Genomic DNA, 20337 nt, shown 5'->3' with positions numbered 1-20337 from the left:
AGGCTGTGCTTAAACAGAGCAGAGAGGAGACAAGAGAAAATATGTGAAAAATGAAACGCACAATAAATGTAACACATATCAGAAACAGCATACAGAGAAGCCAATTATCAGCAAGGTATGGGTGTCAGCATGGTGAAAAATCTTTAAAAACTTGTGTGTAGTGTGAAAAATGTTTAGTTTGTAGAGAAGATAAAGTAGTTAAATATTTATGGCATATAGAGACACTTTTTTTTTTTAACACAAATAGGTGCTTGGAAAAATATTGACGATATTTCTTCCAATTTTTTCAACTTCTCTAAAACAAATAATCAAAGAAATCCTCCAAATTTGACCTTTTCAATTTTAGGATTCATGTCATTATATAACTTTGTCATACTGCACTGAAGACATTTTTGAGTTCTCTCTACTTGTAGCAATGGTTGTACTGTTTCCATAAAGGTGCAGGACTTTATATTGAAGTGTAAAATGAGCCCACACAGAGTAACATGTGACCTGAGCAACAAAAACGCCCAGAAACTGCTTAATGGTTCAGAGGTTTCAAGTGAACGTATATTTTTGGAAACGTATTCAGTGTGTCTCTGTTTGTATCTATGTATATCTTACTGACAGGACCCTCGTGTTTAAGTGCAGCAGCTACAGGCATGCTCGCTGGTGGGGTCAGAGCATCGAGAGCTTCGTGAGGAGTCATGGGAAGGCTTTCCTCCGAGATCACCGCTTTGGATCGTTTGCACAGGAGCAGGAAAACATCCCTGCCAAATGGTAACGGCACTGGAACAGAGCACAACTGGTCAAGCTGTTGCTAATATTGGTGTGTGCATAGAAAGGATAAAAAGAAAATGACTCAAAAGGGGTTTCAAACTGCCACGTTTGTTTCTCTGTAACTGGCTGTATTTACAATGTGTCAGAGTCAGTGTCATATTATTCAAGTTTTAGCTTCTCGGCTCCACATTGGCAGGTAAAATACATAAAACTCAAAGAAAACAAATCTGCAGCATATTTTCCCTGCTGTCCTCTGTTAGTGTTTCCACTGGTAACTATGGAAATGTATGATGGGACCGAGCAGTCAACTCTCTCTCCCCCTCATCTGGCAGATTGTGTGATATTGAATCATCTGTGCAATAATGACATTACATTGTCTTTTTTGCTCAGAAGGAAAAAAAGGAAGAAAAATTTTTGAAAAACGTGTTGTCGTCCTATGAGCAGATGGAAAAACACTCTTAAAAAACAGTTATGTCATGATGACACGGCTATGGGTGTCGCCTTCAGCTTGCAAGGGTGTTGCACAGTAAAGGAAGTCAGGGAAGTTGTGCTTAATTGTGGTTTAGTGGCGGTTTTGCGTAAAGCTGTGGTCAGACAGTGAGCTGGAAAAGACAGAAGTTGCTCTACTGTTTAACATACTCGATGCTTGTTTGTATATGTATCAGCAGCACAAGTACATGTGACAAGTGTAACATTTACATCTTTTTTTTTTGCAGGTATGTGAATGGAAAGACGTACATGGAGGATGTGGCTGATGCTCTGGAGGAGGCCAAAGAGGAGATCTTCATCACAGACTGGTGGTGAGTTTCAGTGTGTGTGTGAACAGGCCAGATATCAAATCATTTTAGTTGAAGTGTGAGAAATAAACTGAAAAAACAACTGAGTCATAAAGGTCTTATCATCTGTTCTGTTGGTGCCCATTTTACTTTTCCATCTAATGCTGTCACAGTTATTTCCAAAGCTGACAGAATAGTAATCCTGCTGATGTGAAATAATGTTTAAAAAAAAACATATGCTGTTGTTAGTGGCCTCACACCAGTTTCATTTAACTTCTTAGATGATAAAAAGCAGGTCATGTTATCTAGTTGACCTAAATGTGTCATGTGACAGAGGTGGAATTCATATTCGTAAGGAACATCATGCGGATCAAAGGTTGGGTGGTACCTGTGGTGGTTTTAAAAGCAATAAGCGATACCCAGTGAGGTAAAATACGTTCATTCTAGCTGTGTGATTATATTGCATAAGAAGCATTAAGAAAAATATTTAAATTTTGAAAGTAAGGCTAAAGAAGTGTGGGAATTACACCATAGGTGTTACGATCCAGGTTGTTAAGGGAAGTGATAGACAAGCATATGGTCGTAGTTGTTAAAAAAAAAAAAAAAAAAGAAAAGTTGATTGTGATTTTAATGAATAATAGGTTTTTGTGGCAAACAAAAAATAATCAGCGCAAATTCCACTAAAAGAGGAATGGATGCAAGTGGATGCAATTCATAAATAAATAAATGAATAAAATGAACTACAAAATACTCAAAATCAAAACCACACACTGCTTACTATGCAAACAAAGGTTCCAAGCAAGAGTAGCAGCCCTAAACCTGGTGTCCAACCTGTCATTGAAATACAAATAGACAAAATGTGCAGATAAAACTGTTGATCTGGCCCAGCCTCTAGGGACACAATGAATGTCTTGTATATGTAACAAACAAAACTAATCAATGAGGATTTAAAACAGGATGGAGGAGGAGCAGTCAAAATGAGAAACTGATCAGAGTCTGAGTGCAGGGACTAATCTGACACAGCGACTTGCAAATGCTAATGTATATACAAAATCAGATGGAGGTTAATCACACAAAAAGGGAAAAGGAGAGCAAAACCCATTCCATCTTTAAATAACAATATGATTCAGTTTTATTTGTGTAGCGTCAATTCTAAACATATATCATCTCAAGGTACTTCACATAATAAAGTGAAGATCCCTTAATTTATACCCACATAGAAGCCCAACATAGTCCAAGTTTGTTTCCCTTTGAGCAAGCTCTTGGCAACAGTGGGAAGAAAAAAACCCCGCCTGTTTCGAGTGGAAAAAGGATGACAAATATGTGTGCCATTTTCACCATATTAATTGCCCAGATTGAATGCTGAATAAAAACATAATACAGGCTGTTTATGTACAGGAGTGTGATGCACCTACAATTTTCAGAAGTATAGATGGTGTGTTAAAAAAAAGAGGTAAATTCTGGAGTCCAGCTGAACAAGCTATACATGTTGGGCACCATTCACTAAGCAGTATTGGAGTGTCCAAACATTTCTCTGAAATTCTGGTTGCTTCACTGGAACTCTGAGTTCAGAGAACACAGAGGCTCATATTGCAGAAGATTATTTAGGTTAAGAATATGATAAAGTTGAAGGGGATGGTACGTGCAGTACAATGCAATACCAAGTATATTTTGTTAATATATTTAGCTAGTAACTTTTGCTGCATCTCTATTAATAATTTTTTCCATCATTGGCAGTTGATTCCTGATTAAAAAAAAAAGCAATCTTAAAAGAGGAGGGGAAGATTTTATTTTATTTTTTTATTGAGAAGATCCTACATAGTTCAACATTCATGTCAAGTTCGTCATTCAAATGTTACACATATCCATATATATGCCATGCGTAATATCAATCAATAGTCTAAAACACGTTTCAATGATATTAACCTTTCAGTTGCTGCTCTCCCTTCCATTTTCAATTACATTTTAAACAAATATATACATTCTTAAACCAAAAAAATCACCAAATGAACAAAGAAGCTGTCATTTTCACTCTTCTACTCATGAAGATACACTCACGACACAATCTTGTGGTGATCCTGTAAAATCAGTATTTTATAGAAGTATAGTTGTAGTAAGTCTGGTCTCCGTGGACCCATATGCCCGACCCATTTTGTCCACCCATCTCAGAAATTGCTCTGATTGCATCTTTATAGAAAATGTCAGTCTTTCCATAATGTGAATGTCATGTATAATTTTATCCTAATCATCTAATGTTGGAGCATCTGGTTGTAACCATTTCTTAGTCAAGGCCTTCTTCCCTCCCACAAGTAATACTCTCATTAAGTATTTGTCTGCTGCAGATTGAGTATGTAGTACTGCAGCTCCCAAATACAGTGTGAAAACATCAAATGGAATTATTTGAAATACAGTTTCCAAAACATTTATGAACTTCTCGCCAAAAAGATGCGAGTTTTGGGCAATCCCAGAATATGTGGTAATGATTGGCTGCAGTTGAACCACACAACCGCCAACAATTTGTACCAACACCTTCATGTCTCTTTTGTGCAGGGGTAATAAGCTTCATTTTTTTTTTTGAGATTATGTGATGTTATAGAAACTTATGTCTATGCCAATACCAAGTGTTTGCTGCAAAAAGTATGCCTCGTACTGTCTGGAGCATGTAGATTATGCTTTAAAAATATAAGAAGTATGAAGCATCAGCTTAAAAATCTATAGAATAGTGGCTTACTTGTATCTTAGTATCTCATTAAACACACTTAGGGTCAAATTGCTGCCAAAGACTAAGACGACATCTTGACACTGTGATCCCAGTTAGTGTAGTACTGTGCTGTAACACATTACATTATGGATTAACCAGAAGTCTGTGCCTGCCAAAGATCTGGGACAAGCTACTGGCTCTAATTACATCCCCACAATGAGAACAGAAATACACCAACAGAAAGATAAAGTCTTGATATCTGGTTACACTTCTGCTACACCCCTTTTTGTCTCTCCGTCTTTTCTCAACCTCTTTCTAAACCATTGTGAAATGATTAGGTGTTATGTCTGTGCTTTCAGACATCCAATACAATTGCACAATGTTTGAGGTCAGAAAAGAGTTAAAAACGAGACAGACAGAAGATTTTCTCCTCAAAATGACAAAAAGCTCATTTGTCTCATGTAAAAACTGTCACGACAGTTGCCGTCTCCACTGTATTACCCCTGGAGGCTACAATAACCTGGCAGATGGTGTTACAAAGATGCAAATCAAATCTCACATTCAATCAGTTTGACTATTGTACATATGAAAGAAGCATTTCCTGGTCTGTGTTTTGCCTCACCACTGTTCTCTGCTTTTTAGAGGTTTAATAGTGGCTTAATGGCATTTTCCAGAGGGAAATAACCCTTTATTTGTCCCCACTGACGCCATTATAATATTTTCACCACTGTAATTTCAAATATAATAGTTTTTGGTCCCTCAGAGCCCAGTGTGCAACTGTTAGACGTGACTGGAATCCCTGTGTTCCAAGGCGGTAATCATGGGGCTTATGGTCTTTACCAATGAAGTGTCGGCTTGTGTAATGTGAGCCAACAGCACTGTAGACATGTCAGCTCAGGATGCCAATGTCAGTGACTCATGAGACTATAATATTATGTCATGGGGAAAGTAAACATTATATTAAGGAGTTTGATGATTCTGTTTCTTTAGCCGTTTCTCCTTCTTTATGTCTCTGCATTACTTTTTGTTGGTTTATGTCTTTCCTCCTCTTTTCATCAGGCTGAGTCCAGAGATCTTCCTAAAGAGACCTGTTGTCGAGGGCAACAGGTGGAGGCTGGACTGTATCCTGAAACGCAAAGCAGTAAGTAATTGTTACAGGAAGGGGTCAGAGAACCCAGGCGCAGGCACAGATAGTGGCAGACAGGTGGTCAAAGGGAAAATGGGTTTTTATTTAAACAAAACAAGAACTAAACCTATACAAAAGAAGGAAAACTGAACAAGGGGGAAACTAAACCAAATCTATACTAAAAGAAGTCACACTACAAAAACTCACAGCTAATTTACAAAAACTGAACAGAGATAAACTGAAGCAGGCAATGAAACAGAGTCCTTACAAAATCCGGGAAGCTAAGCTACAGGCAAGGAAGGCAGACAAGGAACAAAAACAGAAACAGGCAGGAATCCGGGGGAAGAACATAATCCAAAAGAGAGTAACGGAGTCTATGACGGGATGTGAGTTTATTTAACAAGATAACTAAACCAATACATAAATGAAGAACTGAACTGGGAGGACAAAACTAAACCTAACTACTCAAAACTCTACAAACAACGCAACAAATACAAAAACAGAAGTCTACAAAACTAAACTGAATTAGCAGATCTAAACTAAGGAGGAGTACTCACAAGACGGGGGGGAACTGGCAACAGAGGGGAAAACAGGTTGGGGAAATCCAGGAGCAAACAGAGTCCAAATGCAGAATCCAGGAAGGGGAAAAAACTGAGTCCAAATGTAGAGTGTTGAGGGAATCAGAGTTCCAGAGGGAAGCGACAAACTGTGTGGGGATCCGAGTCTATGGTCCAGCAGGGAGTGAATGAATGAACAGAGTTTCTATACCAGGAGGTGTGGTAGTGAACAGGTGAGTTGGGTGAGCTGATTGTCACAGCTGACTTTCATCCCAGCAATCAGCAGTTCAGGCAGTGAGAACAGGGCAGAAATGAGAGACAGAGAGAGAGAGATGACGGATACAGAGGAAGACAGACAGGTCAAAATGGACACAGAAAAACAAGGAGGAAGAAAGAAAGAGGGAGAAAGAGGGAGAAGAAACAGGGACAGGAGCAGAATCATAACAGTAATTATGTGGTAGAAATGAGTACCGAGCACATATACACTGCATGATGAGAAAACATAACCTTTAAATGGATATGGTCCGAGTAAAATGTGACTTTTTCAATGTATAAATTCACACTTTTCATAAATATGACAGAAATGTTTACATTTAAACTTTGTCAAGTCACTATTATTCAAAAAGCACTTTTAAAAACAGAGGGCATGAACCAAAGTGCTCTCCATGTGAGATAAAAGATTAACATTTCAAATTTATTTGACCGAAAGAAGCGCTAATAGTCCTCTTAAGGCACATTAAAAGTTAAAATCAAGACCTTGCAATATTAGAGCAAAACCCTCAGGTTCCCTGTGAGCAAGCACTTGGAGACAGTGGAGATGAAGATAAAGTTAAGAAACCTCTCAATAAAAGTGTCCACATGTGCTTACAGGTGCTAAAAATCCTTATTCAGAATGAACCAGAAGGAGTTTCTTATACGAGAATGAACTAGAATAGCTTTACTACTCTTTTGCAAACAAATACAACTCAAATTCACCATTTAAATAAGCATGATTTCTAATTTGAGATGTACATGAAGATAATATATACACAATATACACAACTTTCCAACATCTTGTAAAGTACATGTATTCAATTTGTGTACAAATTTCAGGTACTTATACTTTACTTGATTATTTTTCACGTTAAGCAGCTATATACTTCTACTTCACTACTCTCTGAGGCAAATATTACACATTTCACCCCACTACATATGCCTGACATCTTTAGTTGCTTGTTACTCTTCAAATTACTTTTTTCTCTCCGTACCCTTATTGTCCACATTTCTCAAAATTCTATGATTTTTAATATTTACAAAGAACTTTAGGGATAAATGTTCCTTCACAAATTGGGGAAATTTTCCTACTTCTTAAGCTAAATAAACTGTTCAATACCCCTCTGAGATTACCTGGAAAATCTGTTGTCACAGAGCTGAAAACAAGCAGTTTTTCTGAGTTCATGAGTTTTTGGACGGATGTGGTTTTCGCAAGGCGTTGAAATTGCAAACATTATTTTATACAATTGCTGTAAACCAAGCTACGCAGTGGGCAGTACATGACCTAGTGAGAATTAGCTTAACCTTAAACACCTACAGCAGTAAAAGGCAACATACACATTCATGTAGCAGACGCATTAATACAAAACATCATATGTAATTGAAAAACTCTGACAGGGACCATTTTACTGTACAATGAAGAGTAAATTTTGCTGATAAACCTTTTACTCAAGTAAATTTTTTAATGTGTGACTTTTACTTGTAATGGAGCATTTTCACAGTGTGATATTAATCCTGTAACTTTAGTACAAGTACCTGAAAACATCTAAAAATCACTGTACATTGCATTATGTCAAAATGATTGTTTGCTCCCTTTGCTTTTACAAATTAGCCTCAAAACACATGTTTTTAAGGGTTGTTTCTTCACTACTTTCACTCCAGTAAGTGATGTTTGTTCAGCAACATCTTCATTGATTAATTACGTCTGAGAAAGGATTCATGATATATTTTCAATTAAATATGTGAATTCACATCTATTTGTCATGTGTTTGTCCACAGCAACAAGGAGTGCGGATCTTTGTAATGCTGTATAAGGAGGTGGAACTCGCCCTCGGCATCAACTCAGGCTACAGCAAAAGGACGCTTATGCACCTGCACCCTAACATCAAGGTAAGTGGAAGGATTATGGGTATGTCCACTTTGTTAAAAAACAGTATGGTGGCACATTTTCCCTAGTTAGTCAATGCCATGTTTACAATCAGCCTGTCACATAATCAAAAACATAATTATATGTACACTTTTTGTAACTCACATCCTGTCAGTGTACCATATATGCAAGTACATGTACTGTGTGTCCAGGTGATGCGTCATCCAGACCATGTTTCCTCCTCCGTCTATCTGTGGGCACATCATGAGAAGATTGTCGTTATCGACCAATCGGTGGCCTTCGTGGGCGGGATCGACCTGGCGTACGGTCGCTGGGACGACAGAGAGCACCGGCTGACGGATGTGGGCAGCGTGACTCGCTCTGTGGCGCTGGAGCAGGTCAGAAACACACACAGCTAATTAAAATGTGCTGTCCACACTTCAGGATTTATTGGCAAAAAAAAAAATGTGTTTCTCATCTCCTGACAAGTAGCTCGAATTAAAAAGCCCGAGGAGAGGAAAGTATTTCATTCACTCTCAGAGGGAATGAAGAAGCAGCGCTGCATGTATCCTCAGTAGGAGCCTGTGGTGACGGACTGTGTGCATAAATACGGAATGAAAAGAGCAAATGCTGTCACAATGCCAGCTGGCAAATTACCCTCTTAACTTCAGTGGAGCTAACATATTCTCAAACACAACTACACAAACATATTATATGCTACTGACCTTAAAGTCAGTATTTCTTCAAGCTGCACTTGGCAGAAGTCTTGAAAATTGGGGGAAGAAAGCAGCAGAACGAGTGACACAACACAAGTTTCATTGATTGGTTTCATCAGAGCAACCCAGGAACTTGTTATCTGACTTTTTATGTAGTGAAACATTTTCCAATTGCCTCTCAGGAGAGATAAGTCTTCCTTCTTTTTTGGGGGTTTCTTTAACAATGCTGGAATAGCAACTTTTCCAGCACTGATTCAGGTTTTTTATGGGACAACCAATATAAATGGCACCCTTGTTCTGAGAAGACTTGTGATTGGCCCAAGTCTCCTGTCACATTCTTGATTTTATAAACTCTAAAGGAGGTGCAGAAGTCTAGTTTCTTCTCAGACTACTTGAATTTTCAAATTTCCAAAAATCTCCATCTATCCCAACTTTAACAAGAATCCAGAGGAGCACATCTCAACAGACCAATCCTTGATTTTGCAATCAGATTTTTAAGCCTTTGGAACAACATTTGGAACAGATTTTACGTCTTTCAAGTTTCGTTGTCTCTCTTTGATACACGAAGCATCTCTTTGTTCAGGTTAAAGTCCGCTGTCTACTAGAGATATTGAATTCGATATCAAAAAAAACATCCTAATGTTTTGATTGATGAACCTGTAAGTAAGATGGAGCCTTGAAAATTAGTAAAAAAGTGAAACCTTTTGACAAAATTGTTGCATTTGCTGCTCAATTCAAAAATGGGTTTAGAATTTCATGATTTCCCAATGATTAATGCAGTGTTTTTGGGGGAACAAAAGATATAATTCAAGGTTGGTGTGCTCCTCAGGCGATAAATCCTTTTGATTTTAAGGAACCCATGACTTCCACCCACACAACATCACACCTGTCCCTTGTTTGGAACTTAGTCGTGACTTCAACTCTGCTCAGCATTATAAAGCATCACGATGCAGCGCCACACAACAACAGCAGTCTCCAAAATGACAGTAATAAAACCGTTTATGGCAGTGCTGTTTTATTACACTGCAATCATTGCGTCTATGAGTTATACTGCATCCCCTGTTGTTTTCTGGATTCTAGGCCAGCTCCACCAACACTCCGTCTACTAAAGGCGTGTCCTCCGCTGATGGTGTCTCTCAGAGCAACGGACGAGGAACGCCGCCCAGCGAGCCGACGGATTTACCGAAGCTGAAGGGAATCGGTCGCAACAGGATGGTTCGCTTCAGCATATACAGACACCTGCACAAACACAACCTGCAGCATGTGGACAGCGTGAGCAGCGTGGACAGCGCAGGTCTGTGAAGGCAGAGAGAAAATTAAAGAGAATCACCGCATTTATGGGAATTCATGCTCCACTGGCTAAAAGCATGCGCATTTTAAACTTTTATTTGCATGTGTGCAGGGAGTGGCTCAGTGCGAAGCCTGAAAACAGGTGTTGGAGAGTTGCAGGGAAACACTCGCTTCTGGCATGGGAAAGACTACTGCAACTTTGTGTACAAAGACTGGATCCAGCTGGAGAAACCTTTTGATGGTCTGGCACACACATACCCACGAACATAACCCTCTCATTTATGTCGAACAAGCTCCCTCCACTCCTAAACCTAAAATTCTTATTAGAAAGAAGTCGCTGCCCAATGCGTAATGCTAATTTTAAACCAATGTATATATGGAAACATGTACTCATCTGGAAAATGAATATGAAGTAGAGCTGAGTGCCATGAAGCACTTGCAACAATTCTTCCACTTTATCCTCTCCTCTAAACTCTCTGACCCCTCTGTGCTTCTTTTTCCCATCCTGCTGGTCTTTTTTTGGGGCCTGCAGACTTCATCGACAGGTACACAACTCCCAGGATGCCTTGGCACGACATCGCCTCGGTGGTTCACGGCAGAGGCGCCCGAGACGTGGCGAGACACTTCATTCAGCGCTGGAACTTCACTAAGGCACTGCAACCTGCACACTGTGTACACTGACAAACACACTCAGGGATGTAGAACAGGATCAGGACTTAAGGATTAATTTGTTTAGCCAGGATTTTTACAACAAAGGGTCTTTTGTTGACAGAATTTAGGCACCTTTTACCATTTCTAATTCAAATACATGGATAGCAAGTAGTAGGGAGCTCATGTTAAACTAGTAGGGGAAATCATGACTTGTTGACATAAAAATAAAGCAGGACAATAAACACTAACCTGGCTACATCATAGAAAATCTTTGACTGGAACAGTGGAAAAAATGCCTTAATCCTCACACTCACACTTTCCCTGGCAACAGCTTTTTCCTCCATGTTTTCACTCTTTTCCAGTTCTCCTTCTCTCTCTCTCTCTGACTACATATTTACCTTCTCCCTGCTGAAATTCTCCATTTTTTTCTTCTACAGATCATGAAGCCAAAGTACCGCTCCCTGTTTTATCCATTCCTGCTCCCTAAGTCTCACTCTGGTGCCAATGAGATCAGATACCAAGTTCCCGGATGTGTTAACGCCAAAGTTCAGGTAGGAGAACACGCCAAGCGCACGTGTAACTTGTTGTGCTCATAAAAAGCAACATATTGTGAAAATTGTTGGTTTTATCTTCACACAAATTGAGAAACTGAGATAAAAATAAATAAAAAAATCCCACCACGAACCTAACTGGTAGAAAATTAAAGAGAAAATGCAACAACACAGGCAGGACAAACTCCCACTTTCCCACATCTCCCATATCCAAGTGTGCAGTCAAGCATTGCTGGACAGAGATGAAACAGAAAAAACTCTCTATGGGCCAAAAAGTTATATAACTATAAAGGTTTGCACTTGCGATTGACAGGATTTTTAGCCAGAAGCAACCGACCTCTGAGTGAGATGCTTGTCTAAAATAAGAAGTGCCTGAAGATCCCATCACAAGGGTTTAGACCAAAGTGAAGGAGCGCTTGTATTTATTATTTTGAGTCTGACCTGTTCAGTGTTTCTGTGTTTTTGAAGTGACACCTCTGTGAACACAATGAACAGCTTATTATGCTTGTAAAAGTGTGTGCTGTGACATTAAATCATCCAAATATGTAAACTGAGCTAAAATATAAGTAAGGAGTCACACATTTGGGACACATAGAGTCTGTAAGGTTGTCATTGCTGGCATCTGGAGTATTGCCCCACTCTTCCTGGAGGACCTGGTGAAGTTGGTGGATATTTTTGGGGGGGACCAGGTTGTGGAGTCAGACACCATCTAAAGTATCATGGAGGAGATTGTTTGTGTGCTGTTCTGTCTGAAACTGTTTCTTAGAGTTGTGGACATTCTAGTTCCTGGATTTGGCCCTAACTGACATGCAGCATCCAGCATTCCAACAGTCCGTTCTTGTCTTTGTCTTGTCATCTTTGCCGTTGTGTCAGTTTAACAAAACTGCATGTAAGGATGATCTTTTGTAGTCACTGGTCAAAGGAGTGTCTGCTTACTGGTCACATTATCTGATCATTGTGCTTCAAAGCCTCACCTGACTAGGATGTGGATCAACTCAAACCTCGAACAGCTCAAAAATATTTGGTACAAAATGTACCCCTTTTTCAACCATGACGATTAAAAATGTGATTGTTTACTTTTTCTCTAAGTCAGAAGAGAAGACCAGTTGTGTGTTGAGTTTGATTATTGTTCATTCTATTTTCAAGCACTGACTAATGTGTATATATAATTATAATGTGGGATGTGATGGAAACTAAGACAGATCTGAGAGAAAACAGGCTTTTTATTTACATTAAAATTCTTAATTGAGGGCAGAGTCAGCCACGCCATCACACACAACACATTTTATCACGTATGGTCCGCTAGCTTTCCATTCTGTGTGTATGCCGGGGGAAAAAAATCCAGTTTTTGTATGCAGTTCAGACTTATCTGCACAACACTGTTGCAGTGTGTCTTGTACTTTTGCACATTCATGCTCATACACAGAAAATGTAGAAAAGGGAGTCGGAGATAGGAGATGGGAGGATAGGGGTCAGTGGGAGTGAGAGTGATGGTGACTCTGCCACATGTTAACTATCCAAACATGCCAACTAGCTAAATGTCAGCAATCTTTCTCTTGAATCACAGATTTAACCTTTAGATAACTAATATTAATTGATGTAAGGTACAGTATTTAACAACTGTTCAACCCTTAAAAAATAGTTTTTTAGCTTCATGCTTGCTGCTTTGCTTCTACTGCAAAGTTTTCTACTTTTCTTAGCTGGTCATTAATACATTTGCATGCCGCTAATTTCTGTAATGTACAGAAAACAATGCATCTGTTTGGTGTTGTGGAAATCTGGATGAGCCGTAGTAAAAGCAATCAGGGTGCAACAGTGTTTGTCTTTTGTATAAAATAAGTAATGATGAATAGTAAAGAAGAGAAATGCAGCGTGAATATTTCAGCTGAAAGGGCAGAGCTCATACACTAGGCTCCTGTTCAGAGGTCTGACCACGAATCAAGCAAGACAATACAAATTATTGTTACATTTGTCCTTCAAGCATTACAGTCTCAGCTTCTCATGAAGATAACAGGAACTCCTCAGCCAAGGAATCTGAATAATGCAGAATCCAGTCTAAACCAGACTATGACAATAGTGAGACCAAGATAATGGTGGCTGGATTATAAATTCACCACAACAAAATTTTGCTACAACACTTGGAATATAATCACACATAGAAGGCCCAAGCTTGTAATCTTTATCATTTCTCCTACATACGTCACCCTTGAGGTTTTCATGCAGACTACATTTGAGAAAACGTATGATGAAATAGGTGGCAGATGCATCTCTATTGAGCTTTACTTCTGTAATGAACCAGTTTCTGTGTGTTTAAGGCGTTGCGGTCAGCATCAGATTGGTCGGCCGGCATAAAATACCACGAGGAGTCCATCCATACTGCCTACATCCAGGTCATCGCCAAGAGCAAGCACTACATCTACATAGAGGTAAACCAGCAAAGGGACCAGGATGTGAAAATAGAAACTGAATTGATCTGTTCCTTTGTTTATTTGGCAGAACTTCAAAAAATATGAACGATAACATAAAAGTCAAACTCTTCAGAGGTTTGCTACTAATGTCAGTATTGATGTAGCTCCGTTGCGTCTCGCTTTGATGTCAGTAATTATTATATATAAGCATGAGTGTACTTTATGAAATTAAACGTTTCATTAGTCAGTAACATAAAACTACAAATTGCACTCTCTCGCTTTCTTCTCACAGAACCAGTTTTTCATCAGTTGCGCTGACAACAGGACGGTGTACAACAAGATTGGAGATGCCATCATTGAAAGGGTCATCAGGGCACATAAGTACTTGCCATTTTTGAAGCCATGTGTTTTTTAAAGTGATTATAGGAAGTGCTTTTTAGACATTGTACACTTATGTGAACAGAATTAGTCTTCTCTCTTTCGGTTCTCTCAATGTAAATGATATATGGTTGTTTACAGGGAGGGGAAGAAGTATCGCGTCTATGTGGTCACTCCTCTGCTTCCTGGCTTTGAGGGTGACATCACCACAGGAGGAGGGAACGCCATCCAGGCCGTCATGCACTTCAACTACAGGTACACCACATGACCCTTTCATTTAAGGCTAAGTTTTATTTGAAAGAGGAAGACAGAAGGGAAATGAGAAAGCGGAAGTGGAAGTGTTATTACTAAATCTACTTACATGCTTGTCTGATGAGTTTTAATCTCCTGTCTTCTCAGAACAATGATCAGAGGAGAATATTCCATCATCTCCCAGCTGAAAAAAGAGAGTAAGTTCAAGAATAAGCTGTAAAAGTCAGTGTTTTGGTACCAAATATTAAGTGTAACACGTTAAAATTCTTCTTCCCTTGTTTCCTTAGTGGACGACCATTGGATGAACTACATCTCCTTCGCCGGTCTGCGGACTCACGCTGAGCTGGAGGGACGTCTGGTCACTGAGCTCATCTACGTCCACAGCAAGATGCTCATCGCTGACGACAACACAGTCATCATTGGTTAGTCTGTCTCTCATCTCACCTTCTGTCACATTATCTTCTCCTGCTACTATTTGGAGCGACCGACTGCTCTGCCTCGACACCACCAAAACGTGACAAAAGCTTCTCTTCCTTTCGCCATGTGTACAGTGAAAAAATGTGCATAATAATACTTCTAAAATATGTGAAGAGCGCTACACGACTCTGTTGTGCCACCTGCTGGTGTCTGAAGTGCAACACTTAAACGCTTGTCTTTTCTCTCTAAATTTACATTTAAGCTGCTATTTTGTTTGTAAAATGATAAAAAAAATTATTGTGATTCATTGCATGATTAAGAACATTAAATGCACAAAATTAAGTTCATTCCGTTGTTCTGTGTGCGTGTTGCAGGTTCTGCTAACATCAATGACAGAAGCATGCTGGGTAAACGTGACAGTGAGGTGGCCGTGATTGTCGAAGACTCTGAGAAGGTTCCCTCAGTGATGGACGGCCAGGAGTATGAAGCTGGACCCTATGCTCTTCAGCTACGCCTGGAATGCTTCAGGTGTGTCTGTTTGTGCATGAAAGCAAGAAAGGTTTGCTGAAAAACAACGTTGGAATATTGCATTATGTGAACAGTTTGCCTCCAGTTTGTCTTGTGGGCGGCATGTATGTGAAGTAAATTGCTGTAAATGGGCTCTATGTGTGAGTGTCTGCTTGAATAGGCCCCACCAAACCTCTTTTAGGTAAAGCAGTTATAGCTAATAAATGGACGGAGAGTTTGTCTTGCCATTCATACCCATAGCATCTACTCAAAATGCCAGTGTATACATGTAAAAGGGGGCTAAATGTAAATACAAAAACAAGAAATTGTACAAACGTACACTCGATATGTCCTACTCAGTCTCCACAAAATGATGTTATGTACAACACATTTGTCTTTGCAATGTATTTTATTGCTTCACTTTATTGCTTCAACCACTCATGTTAGACGAACTAGCCACCTTTGCAACCCAGAAAATGGAGGCGATATATCAAAAATGTCTTGCATAGAAAACCGTGACATTTTTCCTGACCCTAACCAAGCAATTTTAGTCTCTAACCTTAACCAAGCTTTTATGTTGGCTGTGGTTACTGGACATAAACCCTGGTCTTCTGGGTGAAACTGCACTGGCTGGTTTATGCTACCATTCAGTTCTACAACCTCCTATCACGGAGTTTGTTCTTTTTTCAAACTAACCCACAGGTCCTGTTGTAACAGGTCTTAAATTACACTTGTTTAAAAGCGAAATTTGGAACAGTTCCCCTCAATACATAACTGTGAATATAATTCAGTTGTATATGAACAGAATTTTCTGAAGTCATCGTTAATGTGACGAGTTACTTGCTCAATCTTTTGTTGCTTTTTCTCTATCGTCAATCTTCTCTCTTTCTAAACAGGACTATCCTTGGAGGCCACACCGACACCACCATCGACCTTTCTGATCCCATCAGTGATCGTTTCTACAAGGAGGTGTGGATGACTACAGCTGGCCGCAACGCTACCATTTATGAGAAGGTAGAGTGGTGATGGTGATATACATGGTTAAACAAAAAAAAAAAACATTCATTTGGTAAAGAAATGAGCACAAGTGGTAAATCATAGTAAGTTATTTTGTTGATGCTGGATGAAATTCATAGAAGTCTGTTTCGTGTATGTGAACTGAAACATACATTTATTTAAGAAGTCAGCTGGTAAGTTTGTGACCTCAGCAAGGTGAGTGGGAAGGACTGAACTGTGATTTGTGTTTCCATATAGCCTCAAACACTGTAATTTCCTCATCTGCTTTGAAGTGCAAGAGGACTGAAAGATGATATTTAGGTCATTTCATCTCAAAAAATGTCATTTCTGCTCAACGATCTCTGATTCCCCTTAAAATGTTATAGCATAAAAAAAATGTATATTTTTAAAGATATGTGTAAAATTTATATATCAAATATTTTCCAAGACATTGACACACTTTTCAACATTTTATTTTTTTGCACATTGGACATGCAGCTTCAGAAAATATTAATACTTGACTTCTGCATTATCAATTTTTTCCAAAGATGGAATTTGTCATGATTTCTTTAGTTTGTTTTCATATTCCACAGCCTCAAACTGAAATACGTGAACAAAATTCTCAGTCTAAATTTTCATGGATACTATTTGCAAAAAGTTTAGGATACCAGCATTTCAAGCGAATCAGAGATGGCTGAGCAGAAGGCCCCTGATGATCTCGATTTTAACAGTACTTTGAGATTTTTCATAAAACAACCACACAGAACCCTATTTCCATTAAATAAAAACACTTTTCACTGCTATACTGGCAGAGGATTTGTCTAGGTCTGGGATAGTCTTACCTTTATCTAAAGGATTTATCCTCTGTAAAGTTACCAGTTAGTCACATCTCAGACTAAGGCTTTGAGTGGAAACTCAAAGTTTAAGGTAAATCTACCAAAGCCACTGGGATTCATCATCAAGGAACCGCGAACGTTTGTGCTAAATTTCATAATAACATCCCATCCAATAACTGATGAGCTAGTTCACTCCCATATACTGTGATGGACCAGTTATGATGTCGTGGATTGCTCGATTAAAATGCTGTTTCATTGCAACAGTGTCATATTAGAGATATGAAATAATGCCAGTGGAGTTCTGAATTCTTTATCACTGTCACACAGCAGAGAAATGGTTCTGAAAGAAATAAAAGTAGAAAATATTTAAATCATACAATGAAAAGCAGAAGTTACTGTTTCAGTGAACACACATAACTTCTAATAATATCAAACAGTGGGGTTTGTGGACTCAGTAATCCTATATTCTGTAGTTAGACGTTCCGTATTTTGTGCTAAAGCTGTAGTATCTGACTATAAAGTGCCACTGACTTTAGCAGGTCTACCAGAACACAACATGCAGAGAATGGCAGGGTCAGGTGGTGGCATTTTTAGCAAATTCAATTCAATTCAGTTATCTTTATTGTCCCCTGAGGGAAATTTGCTTTGCAGGTGAGTAAAACAACAAACACAAAACATAGCAGCACAACTCCAAACACAATCACTATCACAAAGATTCAAGGAGAAATGCTGGCAAGGACAAGTGATCATACACCAATTGATTGAATAACGTCTCAAGACTGTCATAGATGAGTGTCAGGCTTCAGTTAATACAGGTTTTCTGTGTGTTTCTCTGCAGGTGTTCCGTTGCCTTCCTTCATCTCTGGTGAGAAACATGTCAGAGCTGGAGCAGTACCAGTCCAAGCCAGGTTTGGCCCAGACCGACCTGAGCCGTGCTCAGGAGGAGCTGCGCAAGATCCGCGGTTTCCTCGTCCAGTTTCCTCTGGACTTCCTGTCTGAGCACAACCTCATGCCCTCCGTTGGAACGAAGGAGGCCATGGTCCCAACAGAGATCTGGACATAAAGGACGGGAACCCACCACTCATGTGGAATAAACTGTTTCTGGAGCATCATAAATGACGCCCCTGAATTGTGATCGTCATTGAATGTTTAATATGGGAGCTGCAAGAGATCACATTTGATTAATAGAATCCAGAGACGAGAGTCAGATTTGTGATTCTCTTTCTTGTTGATGTGACTGCTGGGCATTGACAAATCTCTCAAATCTGAATCTGTTCCTACTGAACCACACTAATCAGTAGTTACAGCTTGTTAGGTTGAAGTTTTTGGATGTACAGTATGAAGAACTCGAAGACGATTATGACTGCATTGGGAAATGAATGAAATGGAAAAACAGGCACATGGACTTTGAATTTTGGGAATCAGTTTCAACTCGGGATGCTTAAACTTTTGGACTCTGGAAAAAAGCTCGTTGGGACAGCAAGGATTTTTTAAGGGACCAGGTTGAGGATGAAGAAAAAGATTTGACGAAGCTAACAAATATTCAGCTCTCTGTTGAAGATATCACAAAATATATAATTAGAGACGGTGACGCATGTGATTTACTGAGTTTGTGACGTACGCTCGTGAGGTGCATTAGTGCTATGTACGCCGTTTCTGAGCTCACAGAGGAGGTGTTGAGCCTGTGCTGCTTTTGACCAATTCTTTAGAGCTCAGATGTATCTTTTTTTTCCTACAAGAAATCAAAGAGAGACAATTTTACTGGGTTAACACCAGTGCATGATTTACTAGCTCTGCTCAAATGTTGCTAACACGATTGCCACGATGCATGTACCAATCACACCTCTGGGGGAAAAAAAAACTCTTAACGGATATTTTTCTTGTTGAAGGTATTTTGTGACGGATTTTGTCATCTGAAGACTCTGCAAAGCTGCAATCAAAGTGAATCAAAGAACTACGTTAAAGCTAATACAGGTATCAAACCAAATTCAACGCAGTTTCAGATCAAAATGTTTTGTTAGTGACTGGATGAGACAATCAGACTGTATGTTCAAAGAAGCCGTTTCCTTTTTGCTCAGCAGATGGTGCTAGCTTCCTAAAAATACAGTCTGTATTCAGTAGTTGAACAGCTAGAGGGAAGATTTGTAAAGATCTCTTCACTGTTTTTCTCAGTCTTATAGCAAATGGCTTTAGATTAAAAAGGTTTTGAAGCAAGATAAATACAATATTTTCCATCAAACTTGCAGCTTCTTTCCACTTTCCAAGCAGTTCCAGGTGCTTTCTTGAGAGAACTTTTTACCCACGTTGACCTTAGCATTTCAAGCATTTCATTATTTGTACTATAACACAGCCTGTATCAGCCAAAACGTAATCCAGCTCCTCTACGGACATTTATATGTAACTCATGAGGCGGTTGACTTATTTTGTAGATATGAATGCGAAGACACATGTTACCTGATTTTGTTTTAATTTTTCTTTTTTGTCACACTATCTTGTTTGAACACCAACCTCCCCCGAATGTGAAGCGAAAGAACCACTTCTGCCCAGTTATTGCCGTGAAAACACAAGGTGTTACGGCATACAGATGGCCATTGAAGTTAGACAAATATAACAGAAACTTTAAAGCTGCCAGAACGCATACCGTAAATCAACACCATCAATCACTTAATTTGGCTGAGATCCTCAGTTTCCCCACCAATGAACTCTTTGAAGTGCATCTTGCCTAACATACCAGACATGTGAATCAGTGGCTTTCACATGACACACACAGACAATGACTGTGTTTTGTATAATTTGATCATGAAATATTGATTTCTTGAATGGGACCAGGAAATTGACAAATGTTCATTGAAGTTGTAAAGCTCGGAAAGACTCTATTCTTTGTTTTTACAAAGACAAATACTTGTGTTTCTCACATTTTTGTTGATTTGGACACGATTGTCTGTAATGTTTACCCTTTGCTGTATTTGTCAGTGCATTATTTATGGGATATGAAACATTTAACATTCTTTAAAATGTTTATTTTTTAAATGTATCGCATGGTTGTATGGATGGTTGTAATTAAACCTCTGTTTTCTTTTTGTCATAGCCACCATGCGACCGTCTTTTCCGTCAACTCTTTTGCTTTCACTCTGTTTATGTACAATACCTTTTTTTGTACAGCTGAAAGTATGTTCATTCAAGACATTGTAATTTAAATGGCTAACAAATAAAACTATCTTTGGAATTTTTGTTCCCGTCGTCCCGTGAAATTAAAGAGTATTACATTTTTAGAAAAATGTGCAATTGGAGGTGTCC

General features: G+C 39.0%; 1 protein-coding gene across 2 annotated transcripts in view; it reads left to right on the top strand.

The window, feature by feature from the left end:
* pld1a (phospholipase D1a) overlaps positions 1-20266 on the top strand; it is a 43141-nt gene extending 22875 nt beyond the window's left edge. For both annotated transcript variants that reach the window (XM_023271931.3, XM_023271939.3), the window contains exons 10-26: positions 610-759; positions 1476-1559; positions 5296-5377; positions 7951-8061; positions 8251-8436; positions 9835-10048; positions 10157-10285; positions 10577-10695; positions 11133-11246; positions 13562-13672; positions 13947-14035; positions 14174-14287; positions 14432-14481; positions 14572-14706; positions 15076-15229; positions 16105-16222; positions 17879-20266. In XM_023271931.3, coding sequence (XP_023127699.2) covers positions 610-759; positions 1476-1559; positions 5296-5377; positions 7951-8061; positions 8251-8436; positions 9835-10048; positions 10157-10285; positions 10577-10695; positions 11133-11246; positions 13562-13672; positions 13947-14035; positions 14174-14287; positions 14432-14481; positions 14572-14706; positions 15076-15229; positions 16105-16222; positions 17879-18103 — 2185 coding nt within the window. In that variant the 3' untranslated portion in view covers positions 18104-20266. The remainder of the gene's footprint in view (positions 1-609; positions 760-1475; positions 1560-5295; positions 5378-7950; positions 8062-8250; positions 8437-9834; positions 10049-10156; positions 10286-10576; positions 10696-11132; positions 11247-13561; positions 13673-13946; positions 14036-14173; positions 14288-14431; positions 14482-14571; positions 14707-15075; positions 15230-16104; positions 16223-17878) is intronic.
* Positions 20267-20337: the final 71 nt, after the last annotated feature.

The sequence above is a fragment of the Amphiprion ocellaris genome, chromosome 20, assembly GCF_022539595.1.
Source record: "Amphiprion ocellaris isolate individual 3 ecotype Okinawa chromosome 20, ASM2253959v1, whole genome shotgun sequence".
In the NCBI taxonomy this organism is placed as follows: Eukaryota; Metazoa; Chordata; class Actinopteri; family Pomacentridae; genus Amphiprion; species Amphiprion ocellaris.
Note: the sequence above shows the minus strand (reverse complement) of the source record. Positions and strands in the feature narration are given on the sequence as shown.